This window comes from Ostrinia furnacalis, unplaced genomic scaffold (assembly GCF_004193835.3).
Source record: "Ostrinia furnacalis isolate ACB-3 unplaced genomic scaffold, ASM419383v2 OfSCF6232, whole genome shotgun sequence".
Lineage (NCBI taxonomy): Eukaryota > Metazoa > Arthropoda > Insecta > Lepidoptera > Crambidae > Ostrinia > Ostrinia furnacalis.
In genome coordinates, this window is record NW_021136471.1 from 12,256 (window position 1) to 30,805 (window position 18,550).

The 18,550-nt window shown below is 37.9% G+C and overlaps 2 protein-coding genes across 5 annotated transcripts; one reads left to right on the forward strand and one right to left on the reverse strand.

Annotated features, from left to right (window-relative positions):
* Positions 1-890: 890 nt before the first annotated feature.
* Positions 891-4,446, reverse strand: LOC114362146 (uncharacterized). Its single transcript, XM_028317426.1, has 4 exons — positions 3,983-4,446; positions 2,254-2,721; positions 1,077-1,135; positions 891-979 (listed from the first exon to the last, which is right to left on the reverse strand). The coding sequence occupies exons 1-3, from the start codon at positions 4,304-4,306 to the stop codon at positions 1,118-1,120; spliced, it is 810 nt and encodes a 269-aa protein (XP_028173227.1). The 5' UTR covers positions 4,307-4,446; the 3' UTR covers positions 891-979; positions 1,077-1,117.
* Positions 4,447-8,190: 3,744 nt separating this feature from the next.
* Positions 8,191-18,548, forward strand: Lsd-2 (Lipid storage droplet-2). Of its 4 annotated transcripts, none has more exons than XM_028317424.1 (7): positions 8,191-8,259; positions 8,353-8,475; positions 9,073-9,196; positions 9,775-10,007; positions 15,630-15,822; positions 17,062-17,190; positions 18,054-18,548. In XM_028317424.1, exons 3-7 carry the CDS (start codon positions 9,073-9,075, stop codon positions 18,275-18,277), a joined length of 903 nt encoding a protein of 300 aa, XP_028173225.1. In that variant the 5' UTR covers positions 8,191-8,259; positions 8,353-8,475; the 3' UTR covers positions 18,278-18,548. The 4 variants fall into 4 exon arrangements, with proteins under 4 accessions (XP_028173225.1, XP_028173223.1, XP_028173226.1 ...); XM_028317425.1 differs by having other exon boundaries at positions 8,246-8,262; XM_028317422.1 differs by having other exon boundaries at positions 8,220-8,475.
* Positions 18,549-18,550: the final 2 nt, after the last annotated feature.

Below are 18,550 nucleotides of genomic sequence, written 5' to 3' on the forward strand. Positions count from 1 at the left end.
TAACTTAAGCAGTTTAGATTTTTCATACAAAAAGATTTTCCCGCTAATTCCCGGTCCCGTGGGAATTCCTAAGTATCCTATAACCTGCCCAGGAGCATGAAGAATAATTGTACCAAGTTTCGTTAAAATCCGTCGAGTAGTTTTTGTTTCTATAAGGAACATACAGACAGACAGACAAAAATTTTACTGATTGCATTTTTGGCATCAGTATCGATCACTAATCACCCCCTGATAGTTATTTTGAAAATATATTTCATGTACAGAATTGACCTCTCTACAGATTTATTATAAGTATAGATGTAACTAGGTACTTACTTAATTTATGAAATTCACAAATCGGGTGCCCCAAGAACGAATAACTCTCGTAGTAGTACCTAGCTATTGAGTTTAAGTTGTTCTAGTCTTGAACACAATCTTGAATGATTTAATTTGCATTATATAAACTATAAAAAGATGTCTTTCGACAAAAGCTAGAGGCTAAACATTATTTTCATAGTTAGTTTCACGCAAATAAATTACAAAAAAAATATCTTGCGACAGCAAACAATCCATTGCCCTAACAAACAATGGAACGACGCATTAATCCGCATTATTGACAATTACAAGAGTTAATTCGTGCTTAGGTTACTCTTACTGATAGCTGATAGTAAGTACAGCGGGCCCTCTTATTAATCACATTACAAAATAAAAAGTCCCACCCTTTACCGAAACAATTTTTATTTTATAAATAATCAGATTTTTTTACTAGTTTAACTAAATAAGTATGATGCACCTTTTTTCAAAACTACTAAAATACTAACGCAATAAAAGTAGGTAGGTAGGTACATATAGGTACTTACACCATGACGAAATGTTCTAGTTATTTAAAATAGATCTATTCATATCACATTTTAATAAATTAACTTATTAATTATTTATCAAAATCTATAAAAATATTTATGCACAATCTAGTAACAACAAGTAACCTATTTTTAGAACAATCAATAAGTAATTAGGAAANTTTGAAAATGATAAATAACTTGAAAAAATCGAATTGCCTAAGGCGGGAATTGAACCCACAAAAAAATAACCCACAAATCAATAAGTAGGTAGGAAAATCAATAGGCAGGAAATAGTCTTAAGAAGGTGGTTGGGTCTGCTGTAACGTGGGGACCAAGGAGATGGAATAAAAGATGTTAATTGGTCGACGATCGGTTTAATACTACTTTAAAATGGCTTACAGCTAACTTATAAGTATAACTATGCCTAAGGAGAGGTGTGTCATACACTACACCACCCCCGTAATTTTGAGAAAAAAAAAGTGTTATCATTTTTTTTTTAAATTAGTTAAACCAAATAGAATAAAAATTTAGAAAATTATTGTTATGTTATTGATTCCAATTGTTTGTTTTAAGTATACATTTTTATTTTGAATTTAATACAATTAAATAGAACATGTCGGAGTAATGTACTGTTGAAAATACATATTTCACTTTACATTTTGTTACAAGTTTTTTTTTTTGCTGAATAAAACTAGATCTAAATAAGTACATATTATTATGTCTATTAGAAAAAACATAAATCTGTAGATCGTATTGAAATATGGCCTGATTAAAAAAAAACGGCTGGTAAAGAGTAAAATTTTTAAATCAACTAGGTAGGTAGTTGTAAAATACAATGTAAAATAATGACTATCCAAATATCTATGAATATTCCAATTATTCCAAACTAGCTGACCCGGCGAACTTTGTTCCGCCTTAATGGCAATAAATAAGCAGACTTTTTTTTAATTTCGAACGGGATAAAAAGTATCCTATGTCCTTCTCCTGGCTCTAACAACACCCAGCGCCCAGCAACAAACATCATCGACATCGGACTCCTACCATCGCCCGGCACCCAGCATAACTCGCCTTTATTCCATTAATTCAGCTTCATTTTCAAAAACCTTGAGCACCATCATCGCCCGGCTGCCATAAAAATGTCTCCTCCAACGCACTTGATTTACTTTTATTTATCGTAGATAGTATTTACCACATCATCATTTCAAATAATTGTCCGACTTTAGTTTTTCACTTGTACACGAAATTAACATTTTATTATGTGCACAGCACTGCCCTAAGGCAGCACTGGCAGGGTCGCCATGTAATGTGGGGACCAAGGAGATGGAATAAAAGATGTTAATTGGTCGACGATCGGTTTAATACTACTTTAAAATGGCTTACAGCTAACTTATAAGTATAACTATGCCTAAGGAGAGGTGTGTCATACACTACACTGCAGTTGATCTTGGTATGGTACGTTCTCGTCTTCATACTCCAGGCGGCTTTGAGAGTGAGTGACAATGAACACAGGAGACTTCACTTTCCTCTGCGCCGGGGAAGGCGGGGAGTACCTGCCGGCCTGCGACGAGCTCTGCATTTTGGCGCGAAACATGATGTTGTCTATCTCGTGCATAGTGACGTCACGCTGGTGCTCATCCAGTTTCCTTAATTTCTTCGCCAAAAGCTGGCCGTATAGGTCGTATTCGTCGGCTTCGCGCTTCTCAGCATTATTTTTTATCAACTTCGATGTGTCTGATGGGTTCTTCTTGATGTAAATTTCAGTACCACATTTGCTCTGGGACTGCGCTGCGCTTCCAGCGGGTTTGTATGGCGACCCATCTGCGTTGATTCGAATACAATGGGCGGTGGTTCGACTTTTGTGGTCGCTCACTTGTAGCGAGTTGTAAGATGTGTCAAAGAACTGGAACAAAAATACAAGAATGTCAACATTCGATCGATGTAAGGGTTTCGTTCGTTATAATTATCCTAGTACCTAACGTATCAGAATTTTCACCCAGGTACGAATTGACCCGACTAGGATTTAAACTATACCTATCCCCACGGCACTCATGGCAAAATCAAACCTCATCATGGACCTTAAAAAAATCCTCAGTCATAGTACCACTTACCTACTTACTTCTAACTCGAATAAGTATAGGTACCTACTAATAATATCCTACCCGCCGCCTGACCACAGTTTGTGACAGTGGCAGGTATGCAACTCAACTCATCTACCACCGAAAAACAAGGTCATGGTTCGATTAGCCGGCTAATTTAAAAAACTTATAAAAAAGTTTAGCTTCACACGACTTATAATAACTTCTCGTCTATCTATCAATAATTACTAACTACTTCGTATAAGTCTTACTTCAGTGATAATAACTATATCAAATTCCTATAGGTAGTAGGTACCTACCTACCTAATTTCATTTCCAGAGATAATTGAATGCAAAACTCAATACTTATTAACAACTAGCTTTCCGCCCGCGGCTTCGCCCGCGTGGATTTTTGTCTGTCACAGAAAAACTTTATCGCGCGCGTCCCTGCTTCAATAACCGGGATAAAAACTATCCTATGTTCTTTCCCGGGACTCAAACTATCTCTATGCCAAATTTCATCAAAATCGGTTGCGAGGTTTAAGCGGGAAAGCGTAACAGACAGACAGACAGACAGACAGACAGACAGACAGACAGACAGAGTTACTTTCGCATTTATAATATTAGTTGGGACTAGTTGGGATTAGTTGGGATAGGTTGGTACTTTGAGTCAACAATATTAACGCTGTCTTAGTCACCACGTTTGCTCGAAAACATCATTAATACGACATCCAAAGGTCCATAGGGCCTGAAGGTCAGAATGCCAAAGTCCTATTTATTTTATAGTTGTTTTAATAAAAAAGCCATAAAACATAAAGCGCTACGCACAACCAATGACGTGGTGCGCACAGAGCAGCCTACAACACGTAAACCACAATGTAAACGCACAGCTGTTTGCGTCCTTCCTTGGTTGTCATTTGGCATAACATTTGCCATAGTTTGGCCAATGTCCAAAACTTTTTAGGTAACATAAATCCGGGAAATGAATTAGTTTACTAACTAAAAAGTAAATAAAATGATTTAATATTTTTGTATATTGTTTAAGAAAACAAAATATCACGTGATATAAGGTGACGGNCAAAATACCTCGCTTTCCATTTGATTTGTACTGTCGCATTCGTATCTCCCGCCAAGAAAGCTTTCCATCAGCGGATAGGCAAACCATGGCGTGTGATAGCCCTCTTGATTTTTCTTTTTGTTTAAATGCATCCTAAACGACGTCATCAGAGACTCTTTTTTCTTTTTGAGGTCAGGGATCGTACAATTTATGCTCAAAGACATTTGTATTCGAAGCCAAGCATCCGTAATTTCACTTCTATTTCTATGCAAAGGATGTTTTGGATCCCAAAGTATTTGTTCCTTTTTGTAAAGTTCTATGAATTCTAATACAGTATCGTTACTCCACGACATCGCTACTTATAGAACTTATTTCACTAAAAGTCACACACAGAAAGCGTCTACACACTCATGTGTGCAGTATGGTACTGAGGCCAACAGCCAATCAGATTCAGCCGTCTATCCAATGTTGGTATGTGTGTTGTTGGCCTCGGTCCACAAATCGTCACCGTCGTGGCAGAATTAAATAACTGACAAAACCAAAGTTGCGAGATATTCACGGTTTTGTGTTTTTTTTCGTTAAAAATGGCGATAACTTTTAAGGGTTAAAATATTTTACTGTAGGTCTTTTGATATTTTATACAGCAAATTTACCTTTATTAATTCAACAGTATTCGATGATGTTACTTTGTATTATTTTAAATAAAAAAATAAAAATGTAATTATTTAGTTTTGCCACAACCGTATTTTACAATTAAGTTGCAGTTATTTAGTTTTTGTATGTCACTTATTTAGTTTTGCCTCAACCAAGGTATTACAAAAACGAATATTTCCATTGAATAAGTACACTTGTTTAATTTTGCCACACTTTTATTGACCTAAATGTTGATTTATTCATTTTATTTTATTTGTTTTGTCAATGCAATTTTAGTCAAAATCTGTAAAATTGTTAAATAATACTAGAATATACCTACTTATTTAATACTTATAATTTTTTAACAAATTGGTATGGTAACCATCAACATCAGATTCTTATAACATTCAAATTAAATTGAAAGAACCAACATCCAAATGAATATCAAAATTAAAATAATCCAAAAACAATAAAACTGTAATAGGGATCTCTCCCTAAGGATCCATAGGGATCCCTTACCCTCAACGTCATGGCAGAACGACGTTCAATGTCATTGCAGATCTCCGTTGACGCTAAGGCACATCGGCAGCTCAATAGACAGATATGGAAGTCCTTGCGACATGATGTTCGTAACTTTAATACAAATAGTATTAAAGAGGCGATAGAGCGGAACCAAGGCTCGAAAGTGTTCGCAAGAGACAATTCTAGGTATTGGGCGAAGCTAGCTGACGAAGCTGAAGACTGCGGAAGGTAGTGTAACGTCAACAAAAGCCGAGATTCTGGGTGAGATTGAAAAGTTTTATGGACAGCTATATACCTCAACGAAGATATTGTGGATATCAGCATTATCAGCCTGTACGAAATTAGGATGGCTCTCAAACACCTAAAGAACAACAAGGCACCGGGTGATGACGGAATAACCTCGGAGCTTCTGAACGCGGATGGAACACCGATACTGAAGTCAAGTCCTTCAGAGACTATTTAACTTCGTCTTACTCCAGGGAACAACGCCAGAGGCATGGAACAGAAGCGTGGTGGTACTCTTCTTCAAGAAAGGGGATTAAACCTTGCTGAAGAATTACTTGACCCATCTCGCTTCTGAGTCATGTCTACAAGCTGTTTTCGAAAGTTATCACGAATGATCTCGCGCGTAGTTTCGATGACTTCCAGCCTCCCGAACAAGCCGGTTTCTGAAAAGTATCGGTACATATCGAGGTGCTGAAGTGCTTGTACAGAAACGCCACCATGTTGGTCCGAGTATAGGAGTGGAGTACGAGGGCGATTCCTCTGCAGCGAGACATGAGGGAGATGTTATATCTCCGGACCTCCGAAACTATTCACCGCTGCATTGGAAGACGCTTTCAAACTCCTTGAATAGAAAGAATTCGACATAAACATCAACGACGAGTACATCACTCACCTTTGGTTTGCCGACGATATTGTTTGATCATGGCAAAAACACTGGAAGACCTCGGCACAATGCTCGAAGACCTTAATCTTCCAAAAGGTAGGCCTTCGGGTGAACGATATGGAAAAACGAAGCTTTTGTCGAATGTCTATGCTGCGCCCAACCTAGTTTCGGTTAGGAGCTCAAATCTGGAGATTGTTGACAAGTATGTCTACCTCGGACCAACGTTTCAGCTAGGTAGAGAAAGAGGTCGAATCCAACTCGGCTGGGCAGCATTCGGGAAACTAAATATCTCAGTGCCTATAAAGACGAAAATCTACAATCTGTATGTGTTACCACTGATGATATACGGCTCGGGAACGCGGCCTCTTACGTATAGGCCTTATAAATAAGCTCAAAGTTGCACAGCGTGCTTTGAAGAGGGCTATGCTCGGTTTTTCTGTACAAGAGACAGGGCACATAGTACGCAGAACTGACAGACGATGGGGCAGCAAGGTTTTGCCCCGGAAAGCACAAAGTGCACTTCATAAAGTTAGCAGGAAAGCACTGGATGCAGACCTTTACCAGCCGGTCATATTGGAAATCATTGGGGGAGGTCTCGGCAGTGGACGTCCTAATAGCTGAATGATGATGATGATGAAGGTAACTATCCAGATTCAACATCTGAGTAATGAACATTGAAATTAAAAGTAACATTTAAAGTAATGTTACAAAAATTGAATAAATCAAAAACACAATTGTACGAGTATTTTGAAGCAATGTTTCGGATCGAGTTGTGGCAGAATTAAATAAAGTCACTTATTGACTTCTTAGTACAAGTATTTTGAAGCAATGTTTAGCAGTGAGTTGTGGCAGAATTAAATAAAGTCACTTATTCAGTTTTGCCACGTAAATTCTACAACAAACAGAGTTGTAATTTATGGTCAATAGTTTCACTAAACTGAAGATATCTTTGGAAATATCATAGATATTGCCACGAGAGTAAGACCAAAATATAGGTAACACTTTCTACTATACAAAAAGTGGAAAAAGTGGTTTTTGTCAAAAGTGTCAGTTATTTAATTCTGCCACGACGGTGACGAAATTATCCGATCAATGTTCGCCAAGGGTTGGCTTACATATTCATATGGCGGATTTACACTATGCGGAAATTAGCAGAGTCAAGTCAAAAAAAACAGAGGAGTGGCATGATTGGTAGGTAGGTAGTTAGTAGGTTACTATAAAATTAGGTACGCAGTCTACCTTCTTCGAAAAATGGGTTAAGGTAATTTACATCTCTTTTTAAGAAAAAAAGCCACGGAGTTACGTAATGTTAGGTCAAATCAGCTACATACTTTAGCCTAGCCTATTTACTTATAAGGTACCTACTCAACATTTTCTTGAGTGCAAAGTACCTACAGCGTTACTTTGATGATGAAATCTGTTAGTCATGCATGATCATGATTCAATTAAGGATAAAACATTGCCCTTCTTTCGCATCGGAAGTATGCACAAACAAGATCCAAAGTCCACTTAAATGTTGCTAGTAAATTATTCAAAGCTACATGAATGGTATAAAAAATCCCCCAGTGTGCTAGCGTTGTACTTGACTTGTACACCACCCACAGCGCATAGATAGCTTATTATTTGACGCAATAAAATTCTAAAGCCTATCAGGTGTTCAAACTCAAAATGTATGAACTGTATGTGACTTATAATAAATAAATAAATAGGTTCCCCTAGGCTACGATTCTCCCCATACCATACCAAATGGTAAAAGTACCTAGAATAAAGTCACCTACGGATAGAATGGAAGTAGAAATTGGGAAATAAGTCTAGCCCATCCATATCTGTGGTCTAGCCTATAAGTAAATAGGTTCAAGAAGTTGATACTTTTATTTACAGGTGTGTAATTTTTTTTTGTTGTTAGACTCTAATCCATATCTGTGTTGTTAGCCCTATTTTTCTGTGTGTTTTTCCATATCTGTGGTTTTTCCTCTCAGTTTCAATCAGTCTGCCGGTGTTTAACTGTTTAATTCCTTAACTGTGGCGGAAATCATTCACACGTTCGGTCACAAAGTTTTGTTTTGTTTGAAAGTTGATTTATTTATAAATCCAAACATCGTTATTAAATAAATCATCATAGTCATTAAATAAGAGCTGACGTGGTTATTAAATAGTGATTCAACCATAACAAAATATAATCTAATCTTTCTACTTATAATACAAAGTTCTTTCGGTCGTGTCGTGAGTTGGTTTAAGTCATTCGTTCAGTCAAGTCAGTCAGTAGTACACTCACTCAGCAATTTTTTTAATTCAATCAGTCTTTTTGTAATTTCTGCCATTGATCGACGGTTCAAGTTTTGCTTTGTTTTTTAGTTATTTACAAGGACTTGATCTACTTCATAGTGTCAGCAAGCAATTCAAGAGTCTATCCAACGTTGTAAAGTGACTTTGTTTGCCATCTAACTACGACTTTGAACATTTACAACTTCTTAAAAGGTACGTAGGTATTTGTCATTTTAAGCGGATTAATATCAACTTGTGTATCATTATCGATAATCGTAGATTAGGAAAGGCACTCAAAGTGACCCTTTAACGTTAAGATATCGTTGTATTCGCTTTAGTTCCTTTGTTTTTTTGTGACGCCTTTAAACTTTTCCACTTTAGCCGTTTTCAGTTGTTTTCTTTGAAGTAACTTTCATACAGTGATGCAATCATGCCTTACTAATTGACTTAAATTGTTTGCGTTTAAAACACACTGAGTGATAGGTACAATAATTCCTTTAAATATTATTGCGGATAGAGAAATAATTTTAAAATCTAAAAACTTTTTACAACTGTGGGTAATTATAAAAAAATTGTAAAGCTTAATTTAACTTTTTAAAACCTTGCAATTGTATGTATAAGAAAATATGATATTATTACGGAACCAAACTTACATGGAGAGTGTGGAGGTATGTCTACATAAAACTTTCAGTTTAAATGAAATGCTACTAACTAAAACAAAATTAAAGTTCAGATTTCTGTAGTCTGAGCCATTCTTAAACTTGTTTTAGTAATATAAGCAGAATAACAAACAAAATATGTTTTGTTCAGATGGCCACCGAAGTGAGTTGTCCGCCAAGCTTGCCGCAGCTGCAGTCGGTGCAGAAGGCAATGGCCCTGCCCTCTGTCGGGGCAGCCGTTGGACAAGTGGGAGCTTTCTACACTAAAGTTAAAGGTAACAACTTATTTTCTATGATTTACACTAAAATCATAACTTTTCATTTAGTGTTGTATACTAATAATTTGGAGTACCTAATGAAGGCAAAAATGTTTTATAAATTCNAAAAAGTCTATAATAATAAATTAATAGTTTCCACCTGTCTTGCCCATTTAAATAAACTTTATTAACACACAAAACAAGACAATACAATGGTTACATTTAAAAGAAAGAAAGAAATGCATGTCAGTCATCTAAGGAGTCACCATCGACATTCCTTTGTTAATGTTTTTCAATGCTATCAAGTCAAATACTGTTGATGAAAATACTGTTCAATAATGAGTACCTTTATGATTGCCGGTATTCTCACTTAATAGGCTAGATGACAAAATTTCAATTATTTGTCCGTCAGACTTGAGTAGAATTTTTACTCAAAAGTGACGTCACGCGACATTTCAACTCAATATAATACTGTAATTATTCGATTATGGAAAAAAATAAAAAATATGAGTAATATTTTCTAATTATCTGTCTGACGGACTAAATAGAATTTCGATTTCCTTACCCACTCATCATCCCTATTGATCGGTCCTTAGGAGCACATTCCCTCCTCGAGTGGGCGCTATCAACAGCAGAAGCCAGCGTCACCCTAGCAGCCACGACTGCAGCACCATACGTGGCCGCGCCCCTCGCCGCCGGTGACGCCAAGCTGGCGGGCTATATCGGTGAACTGGAGCGCCGCGTGCCGCTAGTCACAGAACAGCCCAAGATCATCGTCGAGACCACCAAGCAAGCTGTGCTCTCGAGAATCTCACCGCATGTTAATAAGGTAAATTTTACATTGCATTAATTAAGCATTGCTTATAACACCGTCATCATAATTTAATGCCTTTAAAACACACAATTTATCTTCACCATCAACTCACAATATTAATGGCTCATTAATAAATTATTAAAGTTATTCAAGAACTTATACTCAGTTTGTGTGCAGTAAAAGAAGATACTAAAAGAAGGTTCTACAACATTCTATATAATATGATGTCTGCAAGCGATTTTCAAATTAGTTAAAAGTTGAGATTAATTAAAGATTTGCCAAGTATCAAAAATTTAAAAAATACTTATCAAAGAAGAACGGTCATCTGTGACCCAGACCCGACAGAAACGAGACACACCTCAGTTTTTTTGTCATGTCTTAATTAGTTAAATTATATATTTTTTATGTTCGAAATCTATGTATAACACCAAATTATTACCCTTTGTTTTTGTTCAGGTGTCATACAAAAACTAATACAAAATGCCTATATTTATCACCAAAATTGGTAAATCGGTCGGGTCTGGGTTTTTTTTGTATGGGGCGTGACCGTTCTTCTTTTGTTAGCATGTAATCCAAACAAAGGTGAAACTTCAAAATATCTTATCAAAACAACCTGAAACCGGATACACACTATTTTAAATTCAGATAACAGTAGGTAATTAAATATTACCACAGAAAACACTGGTTTGAGTGCAAAAAGTAAAAACATATTCACTTCCATATAGAAATATTATTTTCCAGATTAACTTCGTTTCTCTCTGCCTACTTATCTCATTATTCAGTTGTTGGCTGCCGTTAGCTAAATTATTTCCTATGATGAGGGCCCGCGGCGCTCGAGCCTAACATACTTGACGTAGTTGAAGGAAATGCTATGCCTATAACTAGCAGCTGCAGTGCCATCAGACCAGTTTAGAAAATAAACAGGATGGAGATATCCATTAACAATTACAAACTTCCAATAGGTTTAATTTATTAATTAAATACTTTTTAGGGTTCCATACAAGTTACAAAATAATAGGGAGTCAGTATTGGCACTGATTGACCATATAAAAAAAATCATGTTCTCTTGCAATTCTGCAATATCATCAGCGATCTACACACGATCGCTGAAGAATAAAGAAAAACTATGGTATCCCAAAAAAAATGTGTGTTCCGCCAAAGTTGATATATCTCAGTACATTTCCAAACAAGAGTCATGCATGATATATCGCCGGATTGCATGGGCATCAAAGGTCAGCCCTTTCAGCGGCAAGTGCGTGAACCGGATGTTTGTTATCACTCGCCCACAGTCACGGTGCGTGCGCGCAGGAAACGCCGGGTGTCGCGCAGGCGCGCGGTCCACGGTCCAATGTTTCAAAACATACGGTTGAGTTTACCGTTTTCTTATAACACAAACGCCCTGTGAGCTAAATAGATACCATATGTGCCAGAAAAACAACACACTAATTATCATGGTCTCAAAATAGNAAAGAGCTCAGTATAAACACTACCCTCAAAAGGGCAGAACACTGATTTTCAGCTTTTGCTAGAAAACGCATGAAGGTACGGAATGAACCCGCTCGCTTTCGGAAACAATATCTACACTAGTATAAATGATGAGACAAATAATCTTATGGTATAGTGTGCTTACTTTCTGTGAAAGTGTTCTTTCACAGAAAGAAGCAGTGGAAAGGGGGAGCGAGAGAGAGACCGCCGCCGACACCCTGGGCGCAAGAGGACAGCTTATGGTCTCCAACTGTCCCTTCCTAACAGGCCTCGGTCGCTAGACATGGAGGTGTCTGGTGGCAGCTAAGGACGAATGCTACAGGCAACAGCCAATGGCGATGTCCCGCGTTCCCTCATATCACTCATATGGATCATGGCAGAAACAGTCAGGTTTTTAGTGGGTGTAGGGGCTACCCACCTTCTGGTAAGGATGAGACTGTTGCGAATGCTTGTTGAATTGAATTAAAACGAATTAAAAGAAGAAGAAGAAATAAAACTATCGATTAATAACATTTTATGCTATTTCTAACGGATTCTGCTTGCGATTTGGGTAACTGACGACTTGATTTTGTATAAAAGTAACATTTTTCTAGTTTTTTCTGATTTAGTTTTCTCGAGAATGACACTAGTTAGCAACCTCAAATAAACACAATAATAAACTAGTTTATGAAGGCATAAAAACGACATAAAATTTGTAGCTGTACAAATAACTTAGTACTGGGCCCAACGCTTCATAGAAAGTGGTTGTTCTCCTTTAAAAAATACTTATCAAAGAAGAACGGTCATCTGTGACCCAGACCCGACAGAAACGAGACACACCTCAGTTTTTTTGTCATGTCTTAATTAGTTAAATTATATATTTTTTATGTTCGAAATCTATGTATAACACCAAATTATTACCCTTTGTTTTTGTTCAGGCGTCATACAAAAACTAATACAAAATGCCTATTTATCACCAAAATTGGTAAATCGGTCGGGTCTGGGTTTTTTTTGTATGGGGCGTGACCGTTCTTCTTTTGTTAGCATTTAATCCAAACAAAGGTGAAACTTCAAAATATCTTATCAAAACAACCTGAAACCGGATACACACTATTTTAAATTCAGATAACAGTAGGTAATTAAATATTACCACAGAAAACACTGGTTTGAGTGCAAAAAGTAAAAACATATTCACTTCCATATAGAAATATTATTTTCCAGATTAACTTCGTTTCTCTCTGCCTACTTATCTCATTATTCACTTGTTAGCTGGCTGTTAGCTAAATTATTTCCTATGATGAGGGCCCGCGGCGCTCGAGGCTAACATACTTGACGTAGTTGAAGGAAATGCTATGCCTATAACTAGCAGCTGCAGCGCCATCAGACCAGTTTAGAAAATAAACAGAATGGAGATATTAATTAACAATCACAAACTTCTAATAGGTTTAATTTATTCATTAAATACTTTTTAGGGTTCCATACAAGTTACAAAATAATAGGGTGTCAGTATTGGCACTGATTGACCATATAAAAAAAATCATATTCTTATGCAATTCTGCAATATCATCAGCAATCTACACACGATCGCTGAAGAATAAAGAAAAAAATTAAGGTATCCCAAAAAAAAAACTTTCGTGTTCCGCCAAGGTTGGTATATCTCAGTACATTTCCAAACAAGAGTCATGCATAATATATCGCCGGATTGCATGGGCATCAAAGGTCAGCCCTTTCAGCGGCAAGTGCGTGAACCGGATGTTTGTTATCACTCGCCCACAGTCACGGTGCGTGCGCGCAGGAAACGCCGGGTGTCGCGCAGGCGCGCGGTCCACGGTCCAATGTTTCAAAACATACGGTTGAGTTTACCGTTTTCTTATAACACAAACGCCCTGTGAGCTAAATAGATACCATATGTGCCAGAAAAACAACACACTAATTATCATGGTCTCAAAATAGTAATAATTACGTAACTTGTTTTACGAGGTGTCGACCAGACATCGGGCTTATACATTTTCGTAGCAAATTAAAATATTGTTCAAGTCCAACTTAAATATCAATCATATTGCAAAACAGCAAAACTTTCCTGGCAAATTACGAAAATATCATTTATGTGGTAAAAACGAAAATGTAGTCATATGAATTGAATTAGCAACAAATAACCATGACATCACCCAAACTTGGAACTGGGGTCACGCACGAGAAATACAACAAATGCAATGTGCATATTTTTGTTTAATATGCATCTGGCAATCTGCCACATCGGCGCTTATTTTAGGTCAAAGATTTTGTCGTTTGTAAACATTACTTTCTCACTTTTTTACGATGGAAATAAGGAATCATCAGGAGAAAATATCCCTGAAATAATAGCTTGGGTAGCTGAAAGAAAGCTACTGTACCTATCAGACTTGCTTTTGATAAGCATATTCTTAAATTAGGTGCAGTACCTAAGCACAAAATTACCGCCATGTGTGTAGAATGTCATGAAAATAAATTGCATTACAAATTGAAATGGGAACAAAATTAATTATCTACTTATGCAGCTGAAGTAAAACCAATCTACTTAAACAAAAATAACTTTTAAATTACCGGAATCTGTAATTTGGTGATTTTATAGTAATTCGCCTTATTCTACTCGTATTTTATAAAAACTATCAGTAATCTAAGCACAGTTTTAGTTTACACAATGAAAAAGTGGATAAGTTCCCACTCGGCATTAAAATTACGGTTAAATAGGAAAGTTGTCCATGTAATCAATATCTACGAGATGGATAAACCAGCATTATGCAAAATACCTCTGCTGACATACTTATCAAATAACATATGCGTTTTAATTGTAGACCTTGATGCGGTTGTACAGACGACAGCACATAAACATATACACTGTGGAATCTTAAACAGCGTGTTATTTAGATCAATTTTGCAGCAACAATTTAGTCTATGTGCTGTTGACTGTACCATGCATAGGCTGGTCAGAGAATAATCATACATAATGTTCAAGTAAATGCGTAACATGTTGGAACCTGGTGCCTAATTATAGCCTAGCGATCATTTATAAATAATGCAGCTGCGTTTAACACACGAGTGCATGAGTGGAATGCCCGTACGAGACGATTTCGACATACATGTTTAATTGATGCAGTAAACTATGCAGGCCATGCACAATTAATTTGGCTTAATTTCAAACACTACTGCATTTCCTTAATACGTGTTTCTTTCTTTTTTATTGTTTGCAAAGCGGGAAGTCACATAAATATAACAAGCAAGATATTTTGCCACAAAATAGAATTTACATCATATTTTCTATTAAAAACAAAAACTGTTTGCTGAATGTAAATAATTTTTAAGAGCCTTGAATGTTACGTTTTCGGAATAAGCTAGAAAATCTCGTGTAAATCGTGTTCATAATAGGTACATAATTTTATCAATGTTATTAAAAATACCAATATAATACCGAGGAATGATATCACCACATCGATATCGTTATCTTTCGGTCCGGTTCATATGCAGCGTGCTGATACGAGCATACAGGATCCGTCATCAATGACGATAAGATTGTGGGTGCTACGTACCGATGTTGGATATTGAACCGGAATGGGAAAAAGCCTTGGCTACCGAAGTTATTTATTATCCTATAGTTGTAGACACGACGCGATAATGACGATACAAAAGATGAGTCAAATGACTTTTAACTAAATCTACCCATATGTATTTATATGTATGTAATAATGACCTCCGCAAAACCAACTCAACTTCTGAAATAATAATTAATATTTGTTTCCTTTTAGCCTGAGTGATAGTGAATGGAAATAATATAATTAAACACGTTTATCTAATTATAAATTTGACTTGTATGACATTGACTCCAACAATGTATATTAACTTCTTGTAGAATTTAAAATCGGACAAAAATTTGAATAATTTAAAGGAGTAATCGTCGTCAGCGTCTAGATCAATGATAGACAGAGCTATGCCCCATAGCAGTTCTCCAAAACGTATCTACTGGAAGAAAAAAACTGGTTTTGGAAAGTCTGGGAAGACGTTCTCGAGGGCTCTATGTTTGTTTGTGTACAAGATCTTAAAGGTACAAAGGAATCATTCTCACCTCTTGCTCCCACGGTCACATCCCTGCAATTCTTCTGTGTCCAGGATCTACATAGCTGCTTCTTTCTTTCTCAGGTGTGCGTGGCGCGCGCAGCGGCGGAGCAACGCGTGCACTCGCTGAAGGAGCTATCGTGGGCGAAGGCCAACGCGCTGCTGTCCACCGCCGCGGGCCAGAAGGCGGTGCTCGGGCTGGACTCCGGCGCCAGCCTCGCCATGCGCCTGCTGGACCAGTACCTGCCGCCCGTCGGGCCGCAGCCCGAGCCGACAGGTAAGACGCTAGACGGGGGCGAAGGCCTACGCGCTGCTGTCCACCGCAGGCGCGGATCCAGCCCTCAAAAAAGGTTGTGGGCACAGCCACCAAAAATTAGCAAAGTGGGAGTTGGATTGGAGTACGAACTCACGCTCAATCACGCTCGATTTTTTAAAGGCTCATCACCAGTCAGCCGTTTTTATCATCAGCCTATCGATTTTATCAATAGATCATAATTAAAACAAGCAAATTAGGGTTGTGGGCATGCCCACAGTGCCCACAACGGTGGATCCGCGCCTGGTCCACCGCTGCCGGTTAGAAGACCATACATATGAAGCTATGCTTCTGGATCTTACATTGTCCGACACCATGAGACTCAATTGGTAGTTTCCTCGGTTTAACTGCTCTTTTATGGGAGGTGTTTCGTAGTTCGCAATCAGATTTCAAACTACCTCTCTAGAAATAATAATAGCAAAAGCATTTACTGAGGTGAATGTACTCATCAATAAATGTAATCGATAAAGTCGTAGTTAGGATGTGCTAAATGTTTGCGTGATGCGCACGAGTATTTGTATCTGAGTCATGGATGTTTTCAAGCAATTATCCTCTCGTTGCTAGGCTAAACAAAACAGCTTAGTAACCAATTACAGAATTATTAATCAAAATATCTAGCTTTTAATTTTATATGGTATTGTATGAAATAGAAATCATTTCTACATCTAATGAGATACCCTATTGCTCTTTGGCTTGACCTGTGTGCATATCAAACGCGCTTTACGACTCAGTCACGCGATCCTGTATTAAAAGATGTAGATACATAGATGAACGTAGAAGTAAACGGCTATAAAAGCGTTTATACAAATAGATTTTACAAGATTATCTCGATATTGTTGAATCAAATGTCGTTGCAACGCTGCAAATATGAGCGAGATAACGAACGAACATGCCGTTTTGATTCAAATAAATCCATACAAAATAGCTTTCTGGCCGATCAACTCCTAGTAGGTAGCTAGTTTTTTAAGTATCTAACTGATATTCTTAGGCTGTGTTGCTCCATCTCACTTTAACTTTAACAAACGTCAAAAGTTTATTAAATTCCATACAAAAAACACCGGTTAAAGTCAGATGGTGCAACTCAGCCTTAGCCACCTTAAGTAGTTAGATAACTAGCTGAAACTTTACAAAGTTGGACTTAAAACAATGACTTGACTGAAGATTATTTTAGAATGTTTCATTGACCATCGTTTTGTTCCACAGGCGAGGTGACGGCGGCGTCTGAAGACCCTACCCTACACACGGTTCAGACTGTGGGACGCCTGAGCGCGGTGGCGGCTCGCCGCGTGTGGGCCAACCTCGCTTACAAGGTCACGGAGCTCAGGTCTTCAGGTCGGTATCTAAGTCAGGGGTTCCCTAACTTTTTTGAGAAGTGCCCCCTTTTGACCATAAAAAAATCCGCGCCCCCCATCCTCCAGTCCAGAGAATTTATTAGTCGTATCAAGCAGTCTGGAATGTATTCTCTCAGCGGTCGCAGGATTAAAAATCCTTACTCCACAGATGGCCCGCGCCTAGTAGTAGTAGTCGATAAGACCTTTAAGGGGGGTTTAAAGGTCTTATCGACTCCCCCGGGGGGCCCCCACTTTAGGAACCCCTGATCTAAGTGATCATCACTTTCTTCCTTTTCTTCAACAAAAAACCGCCTTTGCTGGACCATCGGACATACGATAAGGATTTCAACAACTAGTCCTGCGCTTCCCGCAATCTTACCTACCAGTCCACTGAGTGAGAGGCTTGCCTGCAATGACTTCTTACGGCGCGTGGTCTTCACCCAAGAACGTGTATATCCCAACAGTCAGGCTCTAGTGCGAAACGCAACAATGAGGCGATCAGTAATCCCCTTGCTACAACTTCTATCTTCAATGGACAAAAAATAATAGGGATGTTTCCTGGGTAAAAAAGCAAGAGTTTTAAATAGTCCGTCAGTTAGCTTATCAAAAACTACTCGACACGTATTTTTCACTTTTTAAAACTAATGATAATGTAAAGTGATAAAGCGTGCCAAAGTTCTAAAGAAAAGGCTCGTGACGTCAGCGAGTGCGTGAAAGTGCAGCACTTTGTGACGTCGCGCGGAACTTTGTAATTGTTTGATTGACAAATAAAAATATGTGTCCAATATCTTTTTAATATTAAAATTGACGGACTAAAAACATTTTTTTAAAGAAACTAGCCTATTGTAGCTTTTATATTGACAGGTATTGAGCTGGACGTGCGTCGCTACGTGACGGCGCTGATGGCGGCGCTGCACCTGGCCAAGGTCACGAGCGAGCAGCAGGAGCCCCCTGTCCCAACCCCTGCCCCCGCGGAGCCCGCCCCGCCTGCCCCCTCCCCCGCGCACAACGCCAGCCCCTCAGCCCCCTCCACCACCACCATCGTCAAAACCACCCCCGAGGGAAAGTCTGACATATCAGAAAACTAACACTGTACCGGCTGGCACTAGGCCCACTTTTATATCTTATATCACCTATATTATTATGTTCTATATCTAAGCGCACTTCGGCCACACTGAAGATATACCGGCTGTATCTACTCTGTTATGGCTTTAGCATTTAAGATTGTATTCTGATTCAAATGTATCGAAGACTGTGAAACGAGTCTTATATTTTGATGAATTTATAAACTTTGTACGCGATATTGTGGATTTATTATTTATTAAGCTTTTTGGAAATATATTTAATGATGAACTGAAACG

Excerpts from the sequence above, each read along its gene's own strand:
- LOC114362146 (XM_028317426.1), bottom strand. The coding sequence starts at position 4,306 with ATGTCGTGGAGTAACGATACTGTATTAGAATTCATAGAACTTTACAAA.
- Lsd-2 (XM_028317421.1), top strand. The coding sequence starts at position 8,889 with ATGATATTATTACGGAACCAAACTTACATGGAGAGTGTGGAG. Across the intron at positions 8,931-9,072 it reads CTTACATGGAGAGTGTGGAG|ATGGCCACCGAAGTGAGTTG; the intron begins GTATGTCTACAT and ends TGTTTTGTTCAG. Across the intron at positions 17,191-18,053 it reads CACGGAGCTCAGGTCTTCAG|GTATTGAGCTGGACGTGCGT; the intron begins GTCGGTATCTAA and ends TTATATTGACAG.